Raw genomic sequence first — 19,385 nt, 5'->3', positions numbered from 1 at the left:
CTTTTGTGCTGCAGATCATGTATCACACAACATGTAGTACTGTACTGCGACATATTTAAGAATTCAATAAATTTGAGCTCTGTTTCTGCCACCTTAATCTGTGTTTGGCAATACCTTTTTTCCATTTAAATCATCTTGAATACTAAGGACTTCTGTAACACGACAGAATTACACTCTGCATTCACTTCTTAAATGAGATTGGGCTCAGGTGATGAAGACATTTAATTTAAACTGCCCTTCTAATCAGTTACACCAAAGCTTTTTGATCTAAAAGTGAAAGACAACAGTTTTGCAATCTCCAAGTTCATTCCTCTCGTTTCTTTTCATGCTCAAATGAACAATCCAACCTGGAAATCGAGAACAATCAGCACCTTTGGACAAAATCCAAAGCGTTGCTGTTATATGCAGGTAGTAAGATCAGATACTTTTCAGTGTAACTGTGAAGAAAAATGGTCAACCAAAAATTGTTATTCTTCTTCAAAGCACAGATGTTCTTGGAAGAAGTACTTGCACAGTGCTGTATTATTTTGGGGTGCAAAGATATCTGTTATTTGGGTGAAGCATGTGCCTGCTTCAGAAATTGCTCACTTTGAGTTTATTACTCACTCTTGTAGCTAGAACTATTATTCCACTAAGAGAAGGGTGGTGGTTTTTTTTTTTCATATGCATTTGACTTTTGGCAGTGCTGTCCTGGAATGTAAAATGCCAAGTTGGCAGCTTTCAGAAAGGGAAATTTCAGTAAGTTGGGATGGTCTCTTTGGGCTCATATTTCTTGCAGTTCTTTTTCCATGTGCCTGTGTCCCTGACTTACCAGCAACAGCTCTTACCTACAGCTTTGTTTCTCATTTTGTGTTTTATTAACTCTAGTTTTTCAATCCTAGCATCATTTTACCCTTCAGGAATTCATTCTAAAGTTCTGTCAGTCTTGTTTTTTCCTGAAATGTGTAACAGTCTAACGGCGGTAGGTTCTAGTATGTGCACCCTGAAGCTCTGAAATTTTAGCTCTCACAGTGTCAGGCTGTCCTATGCTGTAGATTGTAGAAGTCCAGATCTGCTGGCAGACACATACCTCATGCTCACTCTCCACAACCCTGCTTAGGTTATGGTAACGAACATTTTGCATTAGAAAATTCCCTGACAAATCTAGTAATACTTTTCTTTACACAAAATATAGTTCCCTTACTAACAGTGGTATTTTAAAGAATTAGGCTGCTCTAGAGACAAATCAATTACAAGTTGATTTTAGCTGGTAATAAAATACCTCTTGAAGTCCTTAGGACTAGACACTTAAAATTAATAGTGATAAAACCCTCTCTGTAATGATGAGTAAAGGAGATGAAGTTTGCAATTCTGATAAATGACTTACAAGAATCAAGACTCAGTGCAGGTAACTACAGTTCAGTGGTGAAAGGGTGAGCAGAGTGAATTTCCTGCACTGTTTCTTTACCAGTTATTACTGTGTGACTAAGAACAGTTCTGTTTTAAACAGCCTCGTCAGAATGCTCACTTCCATGAACGCAGTGTTGGCACAGGGTTACAACGGCTGCTGCCTGATGAACATGCATAGAGATGACAGACCAAGTGCACCTACCTTCCATTGACAGCAAAACATAGTTGACATATTCCATGCAACACTGCTGTGGCATTTTGTAGAAAAGTTGCTATTTTGGGATTCTCATCAACAGGGCCTTGAACGGAGAGGAAACAGCAACACAGCTTGTCTATCAACCCTATGTTCACCACGTAACTAGAAACAGAGGAAAAACTGTATTAAAAAAATAGTCCCATGCCAGTTTTGGTAACTTTGCAAAGGATGTAATTTCTGCCTCTCTACTATCAAATCATACAAAATGCAGGTTGTGATTACTTAAATACTCTTTCTGAAAGGGTTCAATAAAACAATTCAAATTACAATAACTTCAGATCTGGCTCTCTGTAACGATCAGTAGTTTTTGTTAAGAGATCTGTCTTCTGTAGGATAATTTGTATTATACCGTACAAGAAAGATGAGTGTAAATGTTTATTTTACCATACTCCTAGAAGGACAATGGAATTTTGCCATAGTTAAATGATTTATAATAATCTTGATAGCTCTGCAACAGCACAATTTCTTTTTAGCATGAAGAGATAAACTTTGTAGAACACACTAATTCAGGAAGACAATGATGTTACCCAGATAACATTTTATTGCAATACGTATATCATAACAACTACTGCCCAGTTGTGGTTTTTTTTTTTCTTTTTAAAATATATGCAACAGTTAAGAGACTAATAGAACATGCAGGTAACAACCTTCTACCGTCAGTACAGAAGGATCAGGATGAGAAAGCCTCCTCAGGAGCTCAACCAAAACTCAACGCAGAGAAAACCATGCTAGTGACTTTTATTTTTTTAAGCTGAAAACTCCTCTTTCTTTTTTATTATCAGAGTAGATCAGATCATCATTGCTGATCGTCAGATCACTACTGCTGGTTTGAATTTCTAATAGCTTGGAAACCTATGCCAAAAGTTTTGCTACTTGTCCCTGTACCAAGAGCTCTCTGTCCACACCAGGTTCTCTCATTCTTCGATTATTATCAACTCCACTTAAACTGTGCACACAGATAATTTTTTTTCCCATGTCACTTCGCTGGTATCAACTACTTAAACGTATTTTCCTTTTTCTACCACAAACATTCAGCTTCTCAGACTTTACTCCGTCTCAACTGTTCATTCTGCTGACTTATGTGACATCAACTTCCTTTGTGGAGACAAATATCCTGCTGCAATTACCTCCTTCTTCTCTTTCCCCTCTAATTTTCTTTGTACTTTCCTCCACTCTTACCAAGTGGGAGAAACTTCTTGTCAAAATCAGAAGAACTGCTGTTATAACCTGTGCCTCCGCCCGACTTAACAGACATGGAGAACCAATTGCTTTAAGACACCATCAATTGATTCACTGTTTTTACACTGATAGTCTATACTAAACCATCCTGTTATTAGTATTACTCCATCCTACCAGCTGTTCTGTCTACTTGCTTGTCAAGTCCACTTGTTAGAGATTGCCTCTTTGAGCGTAGGCTGCTTGAGATGGCAACACCACTGGCTATATAGTTCCATAATGTCAAGACCACCCTGACTTGACAAAGTATGGAACGTTATTAAATAATAATGATTCTAGTAAATAAATAATACTGATTAGATAATGCTTGTCCCAGGAGCTGTACAAGTACTTATTAAATATAACTATTCCTTCACATATCTTACAGTCTGATTTTGAAAAACCAGGGACTTGTGCAATTAGGGAAAAAAACCTCTCAGAGAGTGTTGTTGCTCAAAGACTAATCTCTCTTCAAGGCTAGAAGCTAGACTTTCTGCCAAAGTTTACCCTGCTGACACAAAGCTTTTGGAAGCAATGAAAGTAATTAAGAATAGAAATACACTGAATATAAAGCAAGAATTCTGACCACAGTATGGAAGATTTTTAAAGCTGCTGAAGTACAGCCGTTAAACACACTTAAAGACACACGAAGGTTACTAATTGCACTCTTACTGCTTAGGTTAAGTTTGATTCGTCTGTTCTCTTTAGCAACATGAAAGGCTACCAGCATTAGGTTTCTTGCAGATTTTGATCTAAGCAGTCCACCTGATCACACAGGTGATAAGCAAGCTCTCCTGTATTAGCAGAATAATTCCAGGAACAGAGCTGGGTGTTAGATATATCACAGTCACAGAGAAATGCTCAGTGCTAGAAAGCTCTCTGTGAAATAGGAGGAGAGAGGAAGAACTAAATAAAACACAGCTAATACTGATAGATGATTACTCACAAAAAGGCACAACCATTCTCGTCAATATTCTCTTCCCTTTTCCCTAGGAACATCTCTACAGTCTGACTGACACCTGCAAAACGTGTTCATTGTCCCCCTTCCTTTACTCCCACACCTGGATAGAAAGCGGCTGCTCTTTTGTCAGAGAAGAAATGGATGAGTTCTCAGTCTACTGGGGTGATTCTTTCATGGCATCCGGAGACAATAAGATGTACGAAGCACTCCCTTCCTTGAAGAATTGAGCATACAGACAAGTGGAATGTCAAAGCTCTCTAATCTACTGCCTCCATCTCCCAGTCTTTTTACCCATGGTAGCATAGTTCAAATAATTTGGCTACCCTTTTGATACCCGGACAGTGTGTAGATAATTGTTGTTTATGCATCAGGTCTAGCAGCCACAAATAGAAGAAAAAAAAAAAAAAGTCAACTTTCCTCTTCTTCCCCCATCTTCCTAAAACTCTCATTTAATCAGCTCCCCAAGGACATATGATACAATGACCTGGAGGTGAAAGATTCTCATTAATAATAGAATTTGTCTGGTTTTGACTAGTTTAAAATGCCCTCTCTCTTTTTTTCCTAATTGCGCTATTACCTTGTCATCGTGCCTTTCATTCTCCATTTATAACCAGATCCCCTAAAGTGCCTCAGGTGAGGGACCTAGTTGGATTCTCATGTCTCTTCTTATCTTAAGGGTATGCCTGTGCTTGGCCCAGTCAGTGTCAGATGTCTGTTCAGCACAAATATCAATAAGCAGACCTCCCACCCTCCCATTCATAAATGGGGAGAATACAACATCCTGAAATTTCACACTCTTTCAAAACCTGTTTGGGAAGAAGGCGGGTTACATGAGAACAATGAAGTTTTAGAGGTCACTGGTATCTATGACAACTATTTGGTTGGCTTTCCTCCTCCAGCTGTCTTTTTTGTATCCATCAGCATCATACCAGACTTTGAAAAGACTGAAGATGCTCACTGGGACACATTTTCAGTAGCATATAATCAGGATTTCATTTCTTCAGAGGGCTGAAGATGCACTGATGACTATTTATGTAATTTACTAGTGAAACTATACACTTTTAGCAAGTCTAGTATTGTTGGATATCTATTAGGTTTTTATATATATTACATATATATTCATTATATATATAAAAATATATTCAGGTTCAAGTGTTTTTACCAAAGCATTAGAATGTTTCAAGTAAAAATGAGCAAAACAACATATTCTCTTTTACTCTACCGTTACAACTCACTGAGTTATTTTGATTGAAATTTTGCTCAAGAAATACACTTCGGAAAGAAAATTGCTATTAAAATACAGCTACATTATAAAAGTTGAAACCAGATTATAGGAATTATTGGGTAATCTTTATAATAGGAAGTATATATTTTATGGCAAGCTTATATGAATGCATGTACAATACGCAGGACCACACAGGCAATGGGCATACACAGTTGGCCCAGCGAATTGAAAGAAAATCATGAAAATATGGAAGCCGACTCCTAGGCAATTAGGAGATGAAACTGGCCGAAAGGACACAAAAAACCACGTCCAAAATTAAAAGACTCCTGGTTTTCTGTATTTCTATTTCTGTGTCTGCAGTTTTTTGAAGAACATTTTTGTTTGAGAATAATACATTTCAATAGTCTTCTTGACTACACACACACAAAAACTACTAAGAGTTAAAGCAGTTTGTTCCTTTCTTAAATCATTGCAATTTTCCTTCTTTGTAGTAAAGGAGGTTTAGAGAAGTTTCATTTTTTTTTTTTTTAACCTGATCAGGTCTTGGACTCTGCTGTTGAAGGCTTCCACTTGTGAGGATTTACTTTTCATTTCCTGTAATATCTTCAGTGCAGTAGAGTGGTTGTTTCCATCTGGGAAGCTGGAGATTAGACATCTGAAAATCACAGCAGTTATCCTCAGAAGTCCTGTTGTTAAATCTTCAAATACCTGCTTATTTGCACTTCTGCCTGAAGTAGCATTATGGTCATCTGGAACACTAACCTAAGTAAAGAGAAAAAAAAAGAAAAACCAACCACAATTCAGTAAAAACAACCAAAGTTTGTAGAGCAACACTTAAGAAAGTTGCATATGAGTACACCAAAAATAGTAATAAAGTAACGTATTCTAGCAGTGCTGACGGACATTAAAGCATGTCAGGTACAAGAAAAGTTCTATACCCCTTATGCACATAATACAAGCTGAAACAGAATAAATCAAGTCAGAACAGAGTTTAATGTATGAGAACTGAAGGAAGCCTTATAGCAGCAGAGTATTTCATTAGTATGATTGTGATGTTCTTATGCATAAGAGGATTTTTGACGAGTCACTAGCAAAAAAATGTATTTTTTTTTAAAACTTGACTGTGAATAAACAAACTACTGAGATGGTTCATTTGCACTACTACATTGTGTTACCGCGTAGACATGTTAAATGTCAAGGATACACAAAGTGTTCAGTAATACAGAGGAAAGATAGCTGTTTTCTGTGGAAGAAATAGCATTTGCTTTTGAAAAACACAATGATGTCCAATCTTCAAGGAGGTATTCAGTTGTGCTGCTGAGCTTCTGCGTAACTGAATTCAGAGCAAATTATATTACCTGCTGAGGTACACAAAGAGGGTAATACACAGCTGTTTTAAGCCAGCGGAAGAGGGGAACCTTCACTGAATTGAGACAGATGAATTACAGTGGTTCCCCTTCACACCTGAAAAAGGCTGCGAGAGATTTCTCTTTTACTAGTAAGTGGCGGAACTTCTCAGTCAAGCAGTTTACTGCTAAAGCTAACCCAAAGTAGCTAAGTATTTCAAAGAGCTAAGTACTCCTCAAAGGCAAGAAAAGCCTTAAGGCAAGGCTCCAGATCTTTGATTCACATTTCTCTTATCCATCTTTTTTTCAAAACCAAAGAGAATGGCTGAATCTTCCAAAGTCTACAAAAATGAAGAGACCCAATTTTGTAAAAAATGAAAGGCAGTTGAAGTAGAAATTTCTGCCAGGGAGGGAGGAAGACAGATTAAAAAAAAACCCTATCCGACCAAATCTGATGAGAAGAATCCAACCACCACCCCCCAAAAAAAAACAGAAAAACCCCCAACACCAAACAAACCCCCAAAAGAACTAAGGAATTATCTGAGAAGGCAGAAAAATTGCACAAATTCTAGGGCACAACCCAACATTCTGGAACACCATAAAGGATGACATGAATAACATAGTTCTAAAAGATGCAATGGGACACACTTCCCACCCACAAATCTCAAATTAGGCATGGAGGAAGTCTGAGCACTTTTATGGATACCTTCATATTTTAACTATTAAGGACAGCAGGAAAAACACGTCCCATGAATAAGTCCTGAACATCTCCAAATAAAAGATCACCTGATGACCACTGCCCTTGTCCATCAGATGTCAGCCACTTGCCGATCACGTCAGAAGCACAACACGCAGTTCTCTCTGCGCAGACCTCAGAGGAAATGAATCTGATCTTTCTAAATCATTAAACTAGAGCCCACTCCTAAAAAAGGCAGTGAAATTGAGATGTACAACACAAATCTGAAGACAAATCTATACGCAGGATACAGACCTGGAAGGAAATCCTCATGGAGAGTATAATTTTTTTTATTTTATTTTTTCATTTCTGCAGTCCAAGCTAATTTAAGCCAGCTGAAATTCTGCCCGATTATGATCAAACAGTAAATGAAGTGTGCGTGGAAGTCCTGCAGTTTTACAGGCAGAATACTGCCAGCACAGATGCATCAATCACGACACGGAGCTCCCAGGTACATTCACCGTGCTTAACGCTGCTAGACTGCACGTACCAACAGACCTCTGCAGGGGCAATTCTATGAGACAGCTTGAGGCTTTCAGCACTGTAATTAGCGACCAATATTGGCTGAAATTTTATTTTCATTCCAGGTTAAAATCATTTACACTTGGTATACGCAAGTGAGGTCAGAGAAAGTCGTTCCTCCCTGTATAGGTATCAGGAGGGATTTGGTAACACTTGGTGACAAAGAACAACATGCGCATTTCTTTATTATTCATTAGCTCTGAGCCTTGTGTTGGTACTTAAAACTCATTCTAATAGTCTGTTTCTGGTGACGAGCCAAGTGAGCAAGTGAGAAGTCTTTAGCTGCTTATTCAAGTTCAATAGGAAAAAATAATATTATGTTGCTCCAGTAACTTCTGTTGACTAAAATAATTCATGCCTAATGATTCTAATTGCTGACTGAAACAGACGGATTAAGCTTTGCAATGTATAAATCAATTTAAATGTGGCGACTTTGTACTGGAAACACCAAGTTTTAAAAATTGCGAAGAAATGCTACCCACTGCTTTTTCACCTAAGACAAAAATTATATGTAACTTACTTCTTAAAAGATTTAATACTATTTTGCAGTAGAGCCTTCCATTGGCTGTAATGAACAGTACTACAAACAGATAATGCCTATTTTTGTCTTTTAGTTGAATGTACATATGAGAACTGTATTTCCCAAGTATATAGCCCTTAGCTACGCAAGTTCATGCTTTAATATAAAACTGTTCTTCCTAATTTGTAAAATAAATAGATCTGGCACTCTTAATACAATCATTTATTGCAGAGCTGATTTTTCACATTCGATTTTTGGGGAAAGTGGGTGTGTATTAATATAAAGGAACTTGTTTTTTATACTGTGTATGTCAAAGAGGAGATAGAAGGAAATACTGTTTTACAGAAAATGGGTAAATTTGAACTTAATTCCTACCTTTAGTATTTTCCATTTACACAAACTCAAATGAGTGACAAAAGATCAACTCTTTTTCCGAAGAAGTAATTAATGGGATAGTGTGAAAATGTGTTGAGATTTATGTTCAAAATTAATTGGGGTGCTTGCAAAAGTGATGTATTACTTTGCTTGTTGATTATTATATCAAGCAAGGGGGTAGGAAATCTTAAGATTTAATAGTGTAATTATGAAAGCTTTCAAGCTCTGGTTCCTTTGTGTTGATTACACAAGGAGTTAATGACATTCAGAGAAACTGTGTTTGTTGAATATGGGCTTTGGACAAGTATATGTTAAAAAATTCCACACTTATTTCTGAGGTTTAATAGGTTTAACAGTTTAACTGACACAAATCTACAGGTACGATTACACACCTAAACTGACTTGTCAAGTAATTAGTATGAAGTATTTTTACATCACAAAGGAAAATCAGGAAAAATGTAACTATTGTTCAACTATTTGACACATCCAACATTTCAAGGCTAATTCAGCATTTATGATGACTGCCTATGCTGGGCCTAATGAAGACTCCCGCTTTCTTTAAATCAGTTCTTGAAGCAGAACGCTCTGATGACCAGATTCTCAGCTCTGGTACAGTCTCCATACAACTGTTGAGCCATTCAGCAGAGAATTCCCCTTGTGTAGGGATTCCCTTGCTTGTGCAGAGCTGCCATAAGCTCTTCAGCTCTGCCCAGCATCTAGGACTTAATCCTGCAAGATGCTGAACAATATGGCCCCAATCCAGTAAAGCACTTAGGCACACTTTTAATATAGCTGAAAACGTTACTCCATTCTGACTCATGCCACCAAAAGTACCCCTGCATATCAGAACACTTCTTTTTTTGTGCTAACAAAAAAACCCCAACAAACCAGTTTTCCAGTTAGCAACGTAGAGCTCTGTCACTGAAAACTCATTTATGTTTTTATTTGTCTCGTAAAAACCATAATCCTTCACAGCCACGAAGAATTTTAAATAAACCTAAATGCTAAACCTAAATGGAAAGTCTTCAAACCTTTTGAAGCACCCTATTTCTGTTCATGCAGTCACTTATATTGTATTCTTCTCCCATTAACAGTGGTGATTTTGTGCTTTTTGCATGTATAAGTTATTGGGCTTGCCTCGAAAACACTCTGGAAAACGTATACTTTCAAACCAGTATCTACAGGATGTCAGACTTTCTATGCAGTAAACTAGTGAACTAAGGAAATGGAAATGGCCCAGGAAGTCTATGGGCTTAAGACGGTGCAGATGAAGGTGCCACTTTTTAAATTCCCTACCCCTAAATACTTTAATATGTCATTCTTTCTCCTACGCCAGCCCTATTTCAAGATTAACCAACTGGCTTCCTACTGAAGCAAATAAAAAAGATGTAAGTTTTTGGTCTTTTAAAAGTTACAAAGTCAAAATGATTGTACTTCATGAGTAAAACTTCATAGGCCATCTACCTACAGTCCAGTCCAGATTTAAGCACTCTATTTTGGAGAAGAAAAAAGTAAGAAGCAACTCACTTTTGATTTCTGCGTGTTATTTTTGATCTCTGCATTTGTTTGATCTCTACTTAAATTGCAATGTTCATTTCACATGATTTACATTCACTAATAATGGGTTTTTTTAGAAGTTTCAGATATTATGCATGTAAAGATTGCCATAAAAAAAAAAAAAAAAAAAAAAATCACAGTGCTCTGTTGTGGCGACCAAGCACCACACAGCCGCTCACACACTCCTCTCCCAGCAGGATGGGGGGAAGAGAATTGTAAGGGTAAAACTGAGAAAACTTGTAGGTTGAGCTAAGAACAGTTTAATAATTGAAATATAATAATAATAATAATAATAATAATAATAATAATAATAATAATAATAATAATAAAAAAAAAGCAGCAAGGAAAAGGAAAATACCAAAGAGAGGGAAATAAAACCCAAGAAAGACAAGTGATGCAAACAAAAGCAATTGCTCACCACCAACCGACCGATGCCCAGCCAGTCCCCAAGCAGCGGCCCCCCTGCCAACCTCGCCCCTAGTTTTATTGCTGAGCATGACATCATATGGCCTGGAATATTCCTTTTGGTCAGCTGGGGTCAGCTGTCCCGGCTGCGTCCCCTCCCAACTTGTTGCGCACCCCCAGCCTACTCGCTGTGAGGAGCAGAAAAGGCCTCGACCCTGTGTAAGCACCGCTCAGCAGTCACAAAAACATCCCGGCGTTACCAGCGCTGTTTCCAGCACAAATCCCAAACACAGCCCCATACCAGATACTATGAAGAAAATTAACTCTACCCCAGCCAAAATCAGCACATGATCCAATTCAAAATTTTCAAAATTTCAACCAGAGCTACTAACAATATGGCCCCAAATTCAGAATTTTCAAAAATTTCAAAATTTCAACCAACTCTGGGCAGTCAGACTGCTGGAGAGAGATGGGCAAGACTGGGGTTTTTTTTTTTGGCTTTTCATTTCTGCAATCAAGCCTATATGTTGCGTGTTTACATAAAATCATCTACTTAAAGGAATAAAAATAATCTGATTCTAGCCTTCAGCAATTCTCTCAAAGAGAAAGAAAAAAGTCTAAAAACTGTATTGCATGTGCAGGATATTAGCAATAATGCACATGAAGAAACGAAGTGCATAGCAGTGACTATTTCAAGCTTGTCATTTGCAATTCTATGCAGTATGCAGTGCGAAAATGAAGCAAGAATCCATGTAATTTTGCATATTTATGTGAACGAGGCATATAACAACAAAAATGTCTCAATTTCTAATTCTTAATGAGTACTGATTTACATTATGCTTTAACTGGTAACAGCAGGTATGCTGTGACAGGAAAGATCTGAATGAATGAACAAAACCTTCTAAGAATTTTTACTGAACAAGGTGGTCTTGTCCAGCTTGTTATTCTCAAAAGCGTTTTGAAATTTCCCTTTGATCTACCTGAGAACATATAGTCAGAGAACAAACTGTCATGCTTTGCTTATCGTGAAATCATAAAAGGCAGATATAAAAAAAACCCAACCGCCCCCAGTCTGTTTATTAAACAGATACAATTATTTACAAACGCAGGCACAGATAGGTATGGCTTTTATATATATGGCTTTTTCAGTATCTTCATGGAAAAGTACATGACAGCTGTCACTTGACTAGAACCCCCCCCCAAAATAAAAAACTATCCTCACATGCTTCCAGCTCCGTGTAATTATTTGTTTCTCTCAGTGTGAAACCTTCCAAAATACACAATCAGAAAAGTTCTCATTATTTTGCAACTATCTTCTAGGTACAGGAGACAAAGAAGAGCAGAGACAGCAGTCTGTGGACAAATGAAGTTACAACTGGAGCACAAGACTTGTATGAATGTGAGCGGGAAGGTTTGATCCATTAACCACTGAAATCAGGAGAGAGGCTACTACTGACCTCCAGAGACACTGACTGGGGCATTACCTGGGCTGAGGAGGCTAAGAAAGGTAAAACAGTAAGTCAAGTCCACAGAAGGTTTCCTACCAGACCATTTAGGTATGAGATAAAGGAAGGTCTAAACAGGACTCTCGTAATAATTAACTTGGGCAGGCTGGATGTCACAAAAAAAATAAGAAATACACTACATTTGATATTCTATCATTTCCCATTGGTACCCAAGCTTTTACTGGAGAATATATATATATATTTTAGTAATTCTTCAAGAAATATTTTGAGGAGAAAAATGTTACACCTGTGTAAAGAAAAATGAACATTTTGTCGCCCGTGAGAAGTGATTGCTTTAGATTTTATTCTTTAAATCCTATAGCTCTGAGTTTTAGCAAAAGTGAAGCTGACATTGCATTTGGTTTTGAGGAATAAAACCAAAACTAAAACACATTAAATTGGTTGGAAGTAGGGTTCATACTTGCTGGATTCAATAATATATTTAAAGGTCTCAAAACTGGATTCTTTCTGTTTCTGTATGCAGGAAATATTGGCACACTTCTTTTTCAATTTGTTAAAACCTTGCAAATATATGTTCTTATTTATTACTCCTGGTATTACTTGGGGCTTATTTTCCAACAGTAAGTGGAAACACACACAACACAGGCAAAGGCAGCATCACACAGCTCACCAAACCAGGAATACTGCAGGCAGTTAAATTCTTTGGAGGGGTGTCCTTTAACGTTCTGGTATTCAGAGCTTGATCCATTTAAAAAAGTGCTCTCCATTTGTCCATTTCTTTTTCATAAAAAAGAAAAATTCAAACTTGATCTGATTTACTATATTTTCAAGAGTGAAAAATCAGGGTTAGAAAAGCGGCACTGTATTTATTTTTTTGTGCTTAAATATGTACTTCATGGAACTACGAAGATATCTTAGTTTAAGGGCCAATTTCACCTGAAGAGAACATAAGAGACTTTATGCGTAGGAAAGAAAAGTCCACTGTGGATCATGGGAAACATTAAGCTTTAATTACTGTTTTGCTGCAATTCAAGGGTAGTACTTGGCAACAGACTGCAAACAGCTCTAAGCAGTAGTAAATTTTTCTTATGTAGTATCTCTGATCTCTAGGTGGCCAACGTTTCCTTCGAAATACCCTCTGTATTTCTTTGGGGAAAGTGCGGGTCGTTCGCACCGTGCTACACTGAGAAAAGGGAAGGCGTTTGGCAGCAGAATGAATCTTGTCACTTGTAAAGTGCTGAAGGATTTCATCTCTTGTGTAATTACCCGCAGAGCCTGTGCTCTGGCTGCTCCGCAGAGCGCCAGCAGTGTTGTGACTGGCCCAGCACAATACACCCACCTTTCACTAAGTATATTTGAAATCTAATACCTGGAATCCTCTTGGAAAGATCTGGTGAAGTACAATGCGCTGGCAGCTACTTAGAGGAGAATGCACAGGTTGCATTCAGGTTTTCTTTGCGTCAAGGACCTTCGGACTATCTTTTTAAAGTGTTCATCAACAGTCCTATGGCTTGTTGATTCTAACAGCGTCATTTAAATTATTTAAAGTATGTACATAACTTTTCAATTAACAAACTGCTTGGCTCATGAAAATACATACACACAATTTATAAGTAGAACACCAAGACTAAATATCTTATGATGAGCAGGTCACTATGAATAAAAAATGAGTTTTCAAATGAAATATTTAATGACATTTCAAATTAAATGAAACATTGGAAAATTAAAACTTTCACAGTTAAAGAGTCCTGCTATTTAAGCACTTCAGCAAATCAAACTACAGCAACGTATTGACCTGAGCTATATTCCCCAATACTGAAACACGTAAGAATCAAACACACATGGACAACCTATGCTTTAAATGAATTAAAGTGAATTAAAGAACAAAACCTCAGAAAATGTTAAAGACAGAACACTGTCCACTCACTAGAGATCCTGGTACATATGCTTTGGCAGAACTTGTTAGCAGAAGCAAATATATCCATTTGTATAGAAGCACAGTAGATACGGTTACCAAATACATACAACAAAAGAATCTTCTTCTTTTGAGCCTTTATTCTTACATATCTCCTGATTCTTATACTCTAAATACTCTAACAGGTTTGCGAAGCATACAAAAATTCCTAAATTAAAATAGCTATTTTACGTACCGTAAACTGGTGTATCAACAGGTCCATTAGAAAAGTGATCTTACTACTAAAAAGAACATAGGTGCAGTTTTCTGCGCAATTACTGCAGGTGAGGCTGTAAGCATTTACTGTATTGCAGAGTGACCTAAAAAATCAGAAGGAAAGAAAAATAAGAATTTTATTTTTTTCTTCAGTAAATTAAAAGCAAATAAATGGAAGCACATCACAAAACAACCTTTTGACAATTCAGATAAGTTTTCTTAAACTTCGGATTCCAAACTGAAGTAAAAGTGTACATGAAATCAATTATTTAATTAGTAACTTCAAAACAGTAAAGCCATACTTACCAGAAGCATGCACTCTATGGCTACTGCACTCTTCTGTATTCAAAACTCGTAACAAAACTTACACAGAATATCAGCAGATTTCATAATTTAGATAAGTGATACTCTTTTCTTGTGGCTTACAGTTATATCACCCAAGTAATTTGGGTATAAGGTCCCTTTCCTAGCACAACCTTCAAGAAAAAATCCCTGTACGAAGTAATTCACAGTATACCGCAACCGGCTTTAGAAAGAGGCTGTTGCGTAGCGTCTGTGAACTAACGCAAGGAATGGAGAGGGTCAAGTAATTTGTACTGAGCAAGCAAAACTGAGCAGGTGAAATTCCTGTCCAAAAACTTCTACTGACGTATGGCGAACCACTGCCATACAGAGCCTTTAAGTGTTAGCGTGTAACTACAATAGCATCAACTGACCTACGCCTATGGCTGGCGGGAAGAGGTAACAGGTTTGCAATGGTCAGAACAGAAAATCATAAACACAAGGAGTCAGAAAGCTCCAGATACACAAAACATGCCCAATTACTCTCTGCATCGTGGGCAGTAACTTCCAGCTGCTCCAACTAGAGTGTTCTTCTCAAAACAGGATTTGCAGGGAAGCTGGGACCAGTCCTACAGAACATACTCACAGGGAAGATAAATCTGACCATGGATAATACTATTTCAGAATAAACACAAAATTCAGTTCTTGAACTTTGCTTACTACAAAAGCTATCACTGTTACTATACAAGTATGCACACAGACACACAACACAAATGCATCATAAATATATACAATAATAAATAAAGATGGCTAGAAATTCAAGTTGTGTGTCTAAAGTAAACCAAAAGGAAAAGAACTTTTACTTTGTTGGGTTTTTTTTAACATGTGAAAAAATGTGACTAAGTTCAAATAAGCTCCATAGAAGAAAATAAATTGTGAGCACTGTCAAAAGGTCATACAAAAGTGGGACTGCAACAAACAAGTTATTGTACAGAAATCATCAAAGCTGGTATTCAACATAACAAGCTGCAGACTAATTCAACACATTTCATAAAGAGAGAGTTGAGTTTTATGCTTTATTTTTCTCCTAAAATATTTTTTGAAACAACGAAGTTATTTACACAAGGCAGGCTGCTTTACTGATTGCTGTGGCATCTGATTACTTAGCACGGCTCCCCGGAGTGGAAATGGAAGCATCTTATATACATTGTATTTCTCAAGCCAAGAAAAGCTGGAAATGCTCAGAGGACAGAAAATTTAGAGTAAAATTTTTTTCATTTGTATTTCTGCATTGTTTTCAGCTGGAGAAATAATTTTGAATTTAAAAAATAAGCATTACCTTGCTTGGTTTGCTCTGTAAATACATGAAGAACATTTATACCTTTCCTTTGTTAATATTCTGAGTATCACCGTATTACCAGTTATATTAATTTTACTGTACTGATAATTAATTTTACTCTACTGCCTAATTAAATCCATTTCAATCTGCAGTTGACGTGATATGAAAACAATATTAATTCCTTCTTTATTGATGAAAGGCAGGTTAATTTTCACCTATTTCACCTAATTTTTACCCTGCAAGGATAACACCTATACAAAATTCAAGTAGCACGCTTCATGTGCATTTTTTAAAACCTGCCCTGCAACAGGATTCTCTTTTCCTATCCTGACTATACAAAGGTATTTATTTCACTTTCCTCAGTAATACTGAAAAAAATGTTCATTAGGCACCTACTTTTACTTTTCATGGAAGATTATTCCCCTGTGTAGGTGTGTTTACAGGGAGAGAGAGATACGCAACTATATTGGTAGTTTCTATTTTCAGTTGAGAAGAAGATGCTTTAAATCAGAATCTGTCGTTTTATCAGCTATTCTAAAATAAAGATTAATTCTATGTAAATATAAACGTTAATAATTTACCCAAAGTGTCACATATGAACTTGGTACGTTAACGTATAATTTTGACTTGGATCAGCATTTCAGTTTCTGAGGTGATTTAGTTAATTCACTACAATAATGTTTTTTGATATATGGGATTCCTAGGAGGATGATTTATTTTACAGTTGAAGACACAAAAACTTCCCACTTTATACATAGAACAAATTCCACTGTAAGAATGCATCATGTTTTTGTATCTCCCAAATGAATCTCAGGTCAGAAAAGTAATTGCATTTTCAGAGACTCAAATAATGCATTTGAAAAGGTGGTGTAAACAAATGGATGTCAAATTAATTTTTCACAGCAATGAAGAGGGTTCTTTGAATTGATAACATAAGCTTGCTAACTATGGTTCGTCTAAGTACGTTCTAATCATGGCACGCTCTGACCTACGATTCAGTTCCACAATTTTTTTTTAATTCAAAATTGGAAGTGTCAGCACAGAAGCCGTCCCCAGGTGGCTCGCAGTGTTAAACGGCAGATTAAAGACAGCACAACTAATTTCTTTACTTTAATCTTATTAAGGGAACAACAGCTGTCAACTGTCACCATTTCTGCACAAGGCCTCCAAGACAAGCGCCGTGCTGCAAATGTCAAGCCAGAACTTTATTTAACCACCAGTGAAACTCTCTGGGATGAAAAACTCAATACATTTCTTACCATTTTTTCCCTCTTGGAAGCTCTAACTGTTCTTAATTCCAAAACTTTTATCTCAAGCGATACCAAAATCAGTTGAAATAGTAAAGCATGAGCCTCATGTAAAGCAGCTGTTTATTGATTACTGATGTTGCTCTAAACTTTGCGTCACACCCACAAATCAGCTTTAAAGCTATGTTAGACAGCATGTATACTCAAACGCGCAGTAAGTCTACCCTGATGTAAGGCTTTCCTCTAGAGTAAACCCAATTATAAAAACACTCATTATGGTACACAAACTTTGATCCAGAAAAGAAATCTGTCTTTAAACTAGGCAAAAATATGCATCTGTATGTTATATTTATTTTAATTGAGTGCAAAGAAATAGGAAGAGGATTCATTTTAATCAACATCTTCAAGCTAGATGTCAACAGTTTATATGTACGTACGTGACTTTCTTTTATGCTAGCACATCTTCACTTTCCTCAATTTGCCTGACACAAACAAGTTGACAAACTACCTTTTATTCAAAATACTGAGGCAGCAACAGTATCCAACCGTGCAAAACTAAGCCACCATAGAGCACCAGGATATGTAGGCAAGAACTCACAACTTTTGTTTTGTAAAAATCAGGGCATCATTAACGTATAATAATTAACCTGTTTCAAACGTAAAGCTTTTTCGCATTACTTTCAACTTCTGAAGATTACAAATGAATGTACTCTGATTATCAATGAACAAGGTAACCCAAAAAGCTCAATTTGGCAGTGAAACAATACAAACCTAAACATTTTCAAATTTAGGATGTGTTAATTCAGTTAGTGAACTGCTCATTTTTAACCAGTTTGAATATTATGCAGCACTGATGGGGAAAGAAAGTGATCAGTATTGGTATTTAAAAGCTGAGTTGAGAAGGAGTGGGAGGTGAGCTATTATTGAAAAACGGTGCACAGAATGGCTGTATAGCGGAATGGTTAAAAAGCCACCAAGGTAAGAACACGGATTGAAAGAAAAACCACAATAAAATTAATTTTAAGGTTAAAATACCAATTTTAAGTCTTGAAGGCTACACAGGCCCTTATACTTCACTCACGGGGCCATTTACATAATCAGGAATCCTCAAAGATTCATAATCAATTACTATTTTGTCTGTATTTTACATTATTTAAGGACGTCTGATCTAAAAAAGGGCTCCAGCTGAAGTCTAGCCACAATTAATAGAGAAAAGACAAAACTCAACATCAATTCTCCTTCAAGACACTTCCAAAAACAGACTGGAGTTTCATTCTGAAATGTTACTGTACTTAGGAATAAACTATTGCATGGCAAGTGACAACGTAACAATTAATTTACCCCAACATTTACAGGTGTGATGGAATTTGAAAGTGTTCTACAGAAATTCTCCAGTCTTATCAAATGTTTCATTGCGAGATCTGGCTCTCAATCCAAAAGTTTCCTAACAGTTCACAGAGCTCCTTTCAACAATAAAACTTGTTCCTATATTGCACGGCAGAGCAACATTGCTTTATTCTTGAGCTCTGTGAGCTTGAAATCCAGCTCTGAGACAGACAGCAAGAATACATCACGGGAAGAGACAGATGCTGCAGGTATCAGATGTTGAACTTGCAAAGAGGTCATTCTCTTTAGAGTATCTTTATGTCCTTGTACCAACTGCTAGTTCTCAACAAATGTTTCTCTTGAGGGAATAATTTTACAAGAAAATAAGAAAACTTCTTTTGCACTTTACATAAAAAATTTGTGAACAATCCTATAGAACTGCATGAACAGTAACAGAGCAGCTTAAGAAATGTACGCTCATAAAACCAAGTAAAAATTACAAAGAACAAGCTATAAAACCAGTTCTCAGTTCAAAATAGTTCTTATTGAAAAAAGTAGTTTGTATCAATGCCATCCATAACATTATGCAGGCACTATTTTATGCTTTTTATGTATATAATTATGGTTTGAGCTTTTTTACCCTGATAATATTTACTTTAAATAAATGATGCAAGAAATTGTATGAATAGAGCAGATGATATATTATAATAAAACTGACTTTAATCATGTCTTAACTTGTAACAGAAGTCCTCCTTTGTTCCTTATACTACTAATTTCTGTTTAAAAGTGTTGGTCACCCAAGGAGCTCAAAGTATTTCACAAATGTGAATTAAACAAACCCTACAAACCTCATTTGTTAGCAGATTTGTTACAATTTTCAAGGCCAGTAACATGTCATGGCACAAAGGGGCTGAATGAGTTGCCCATAGCAAATATGCAAGGCAACATCGGGGATAGACTCATCTTCTGGTCCTGATCTTCAGTCACTAAATTATTTTGCTGTGCAGCTCCCATTTGCTTTTCAGTAGAAGCGCAAGAAAACTGCCGT

The 19,385-nt window shown here is 36.7% G+C and overlaps 1 protein-coding gene across 1 annotated transcript in view; it reads right to left on the bottom strand.

The window, feature by feature from the left end:
- Nucleotides 1-19,385, bottom strand: part of SCAPER (S-phase cyclin A associated protein in the ER) — a 143,077-nt gene that overhangs the window by 33,933 nt on the left and 89,759 nt on the right. Inside the window, exons 21-23 of the mRNA XM_059823614.1 lie at nucleotides 14,124-14,247; nucleotides 5,579-5,808; nucleotides 1,592-1,747 (exon numbers count right to left, since the gene is read on the bottom strand). Coding sequence (XP_059679597.1) covers nucleotides 1,592-1,747; nucleotides 5,579-5,808; nucleotides 14,124-14,247 — 510 coding nt within the window. The remainder of the gene's footprint in view (nucleotides 1-1,591; nucleotides 1,748-5,578; nucleotides 5,809-14,123; nucleotides 14,248-19,385) is intronic.

Source organism: Gavia stellata, chromosome 13, assembly GCF_030936135.1.
Source record: "Gavia stellata isolate bGavSte3 chromosome 13, bGavSte3.hap2, whole genome shotgun sequence".
NCBI classification, from domain to species: Eukaryota; Metazoa; Chordata; class Aves; order Gaviiformes; family Gaviidae; genus Gavia; species Gavia stellata.
The sequence above is the reverse complement of the archived record's forward strand: the minus strand, read 5'-3'. Positions and strand labels throughout refer to the sequence as shown.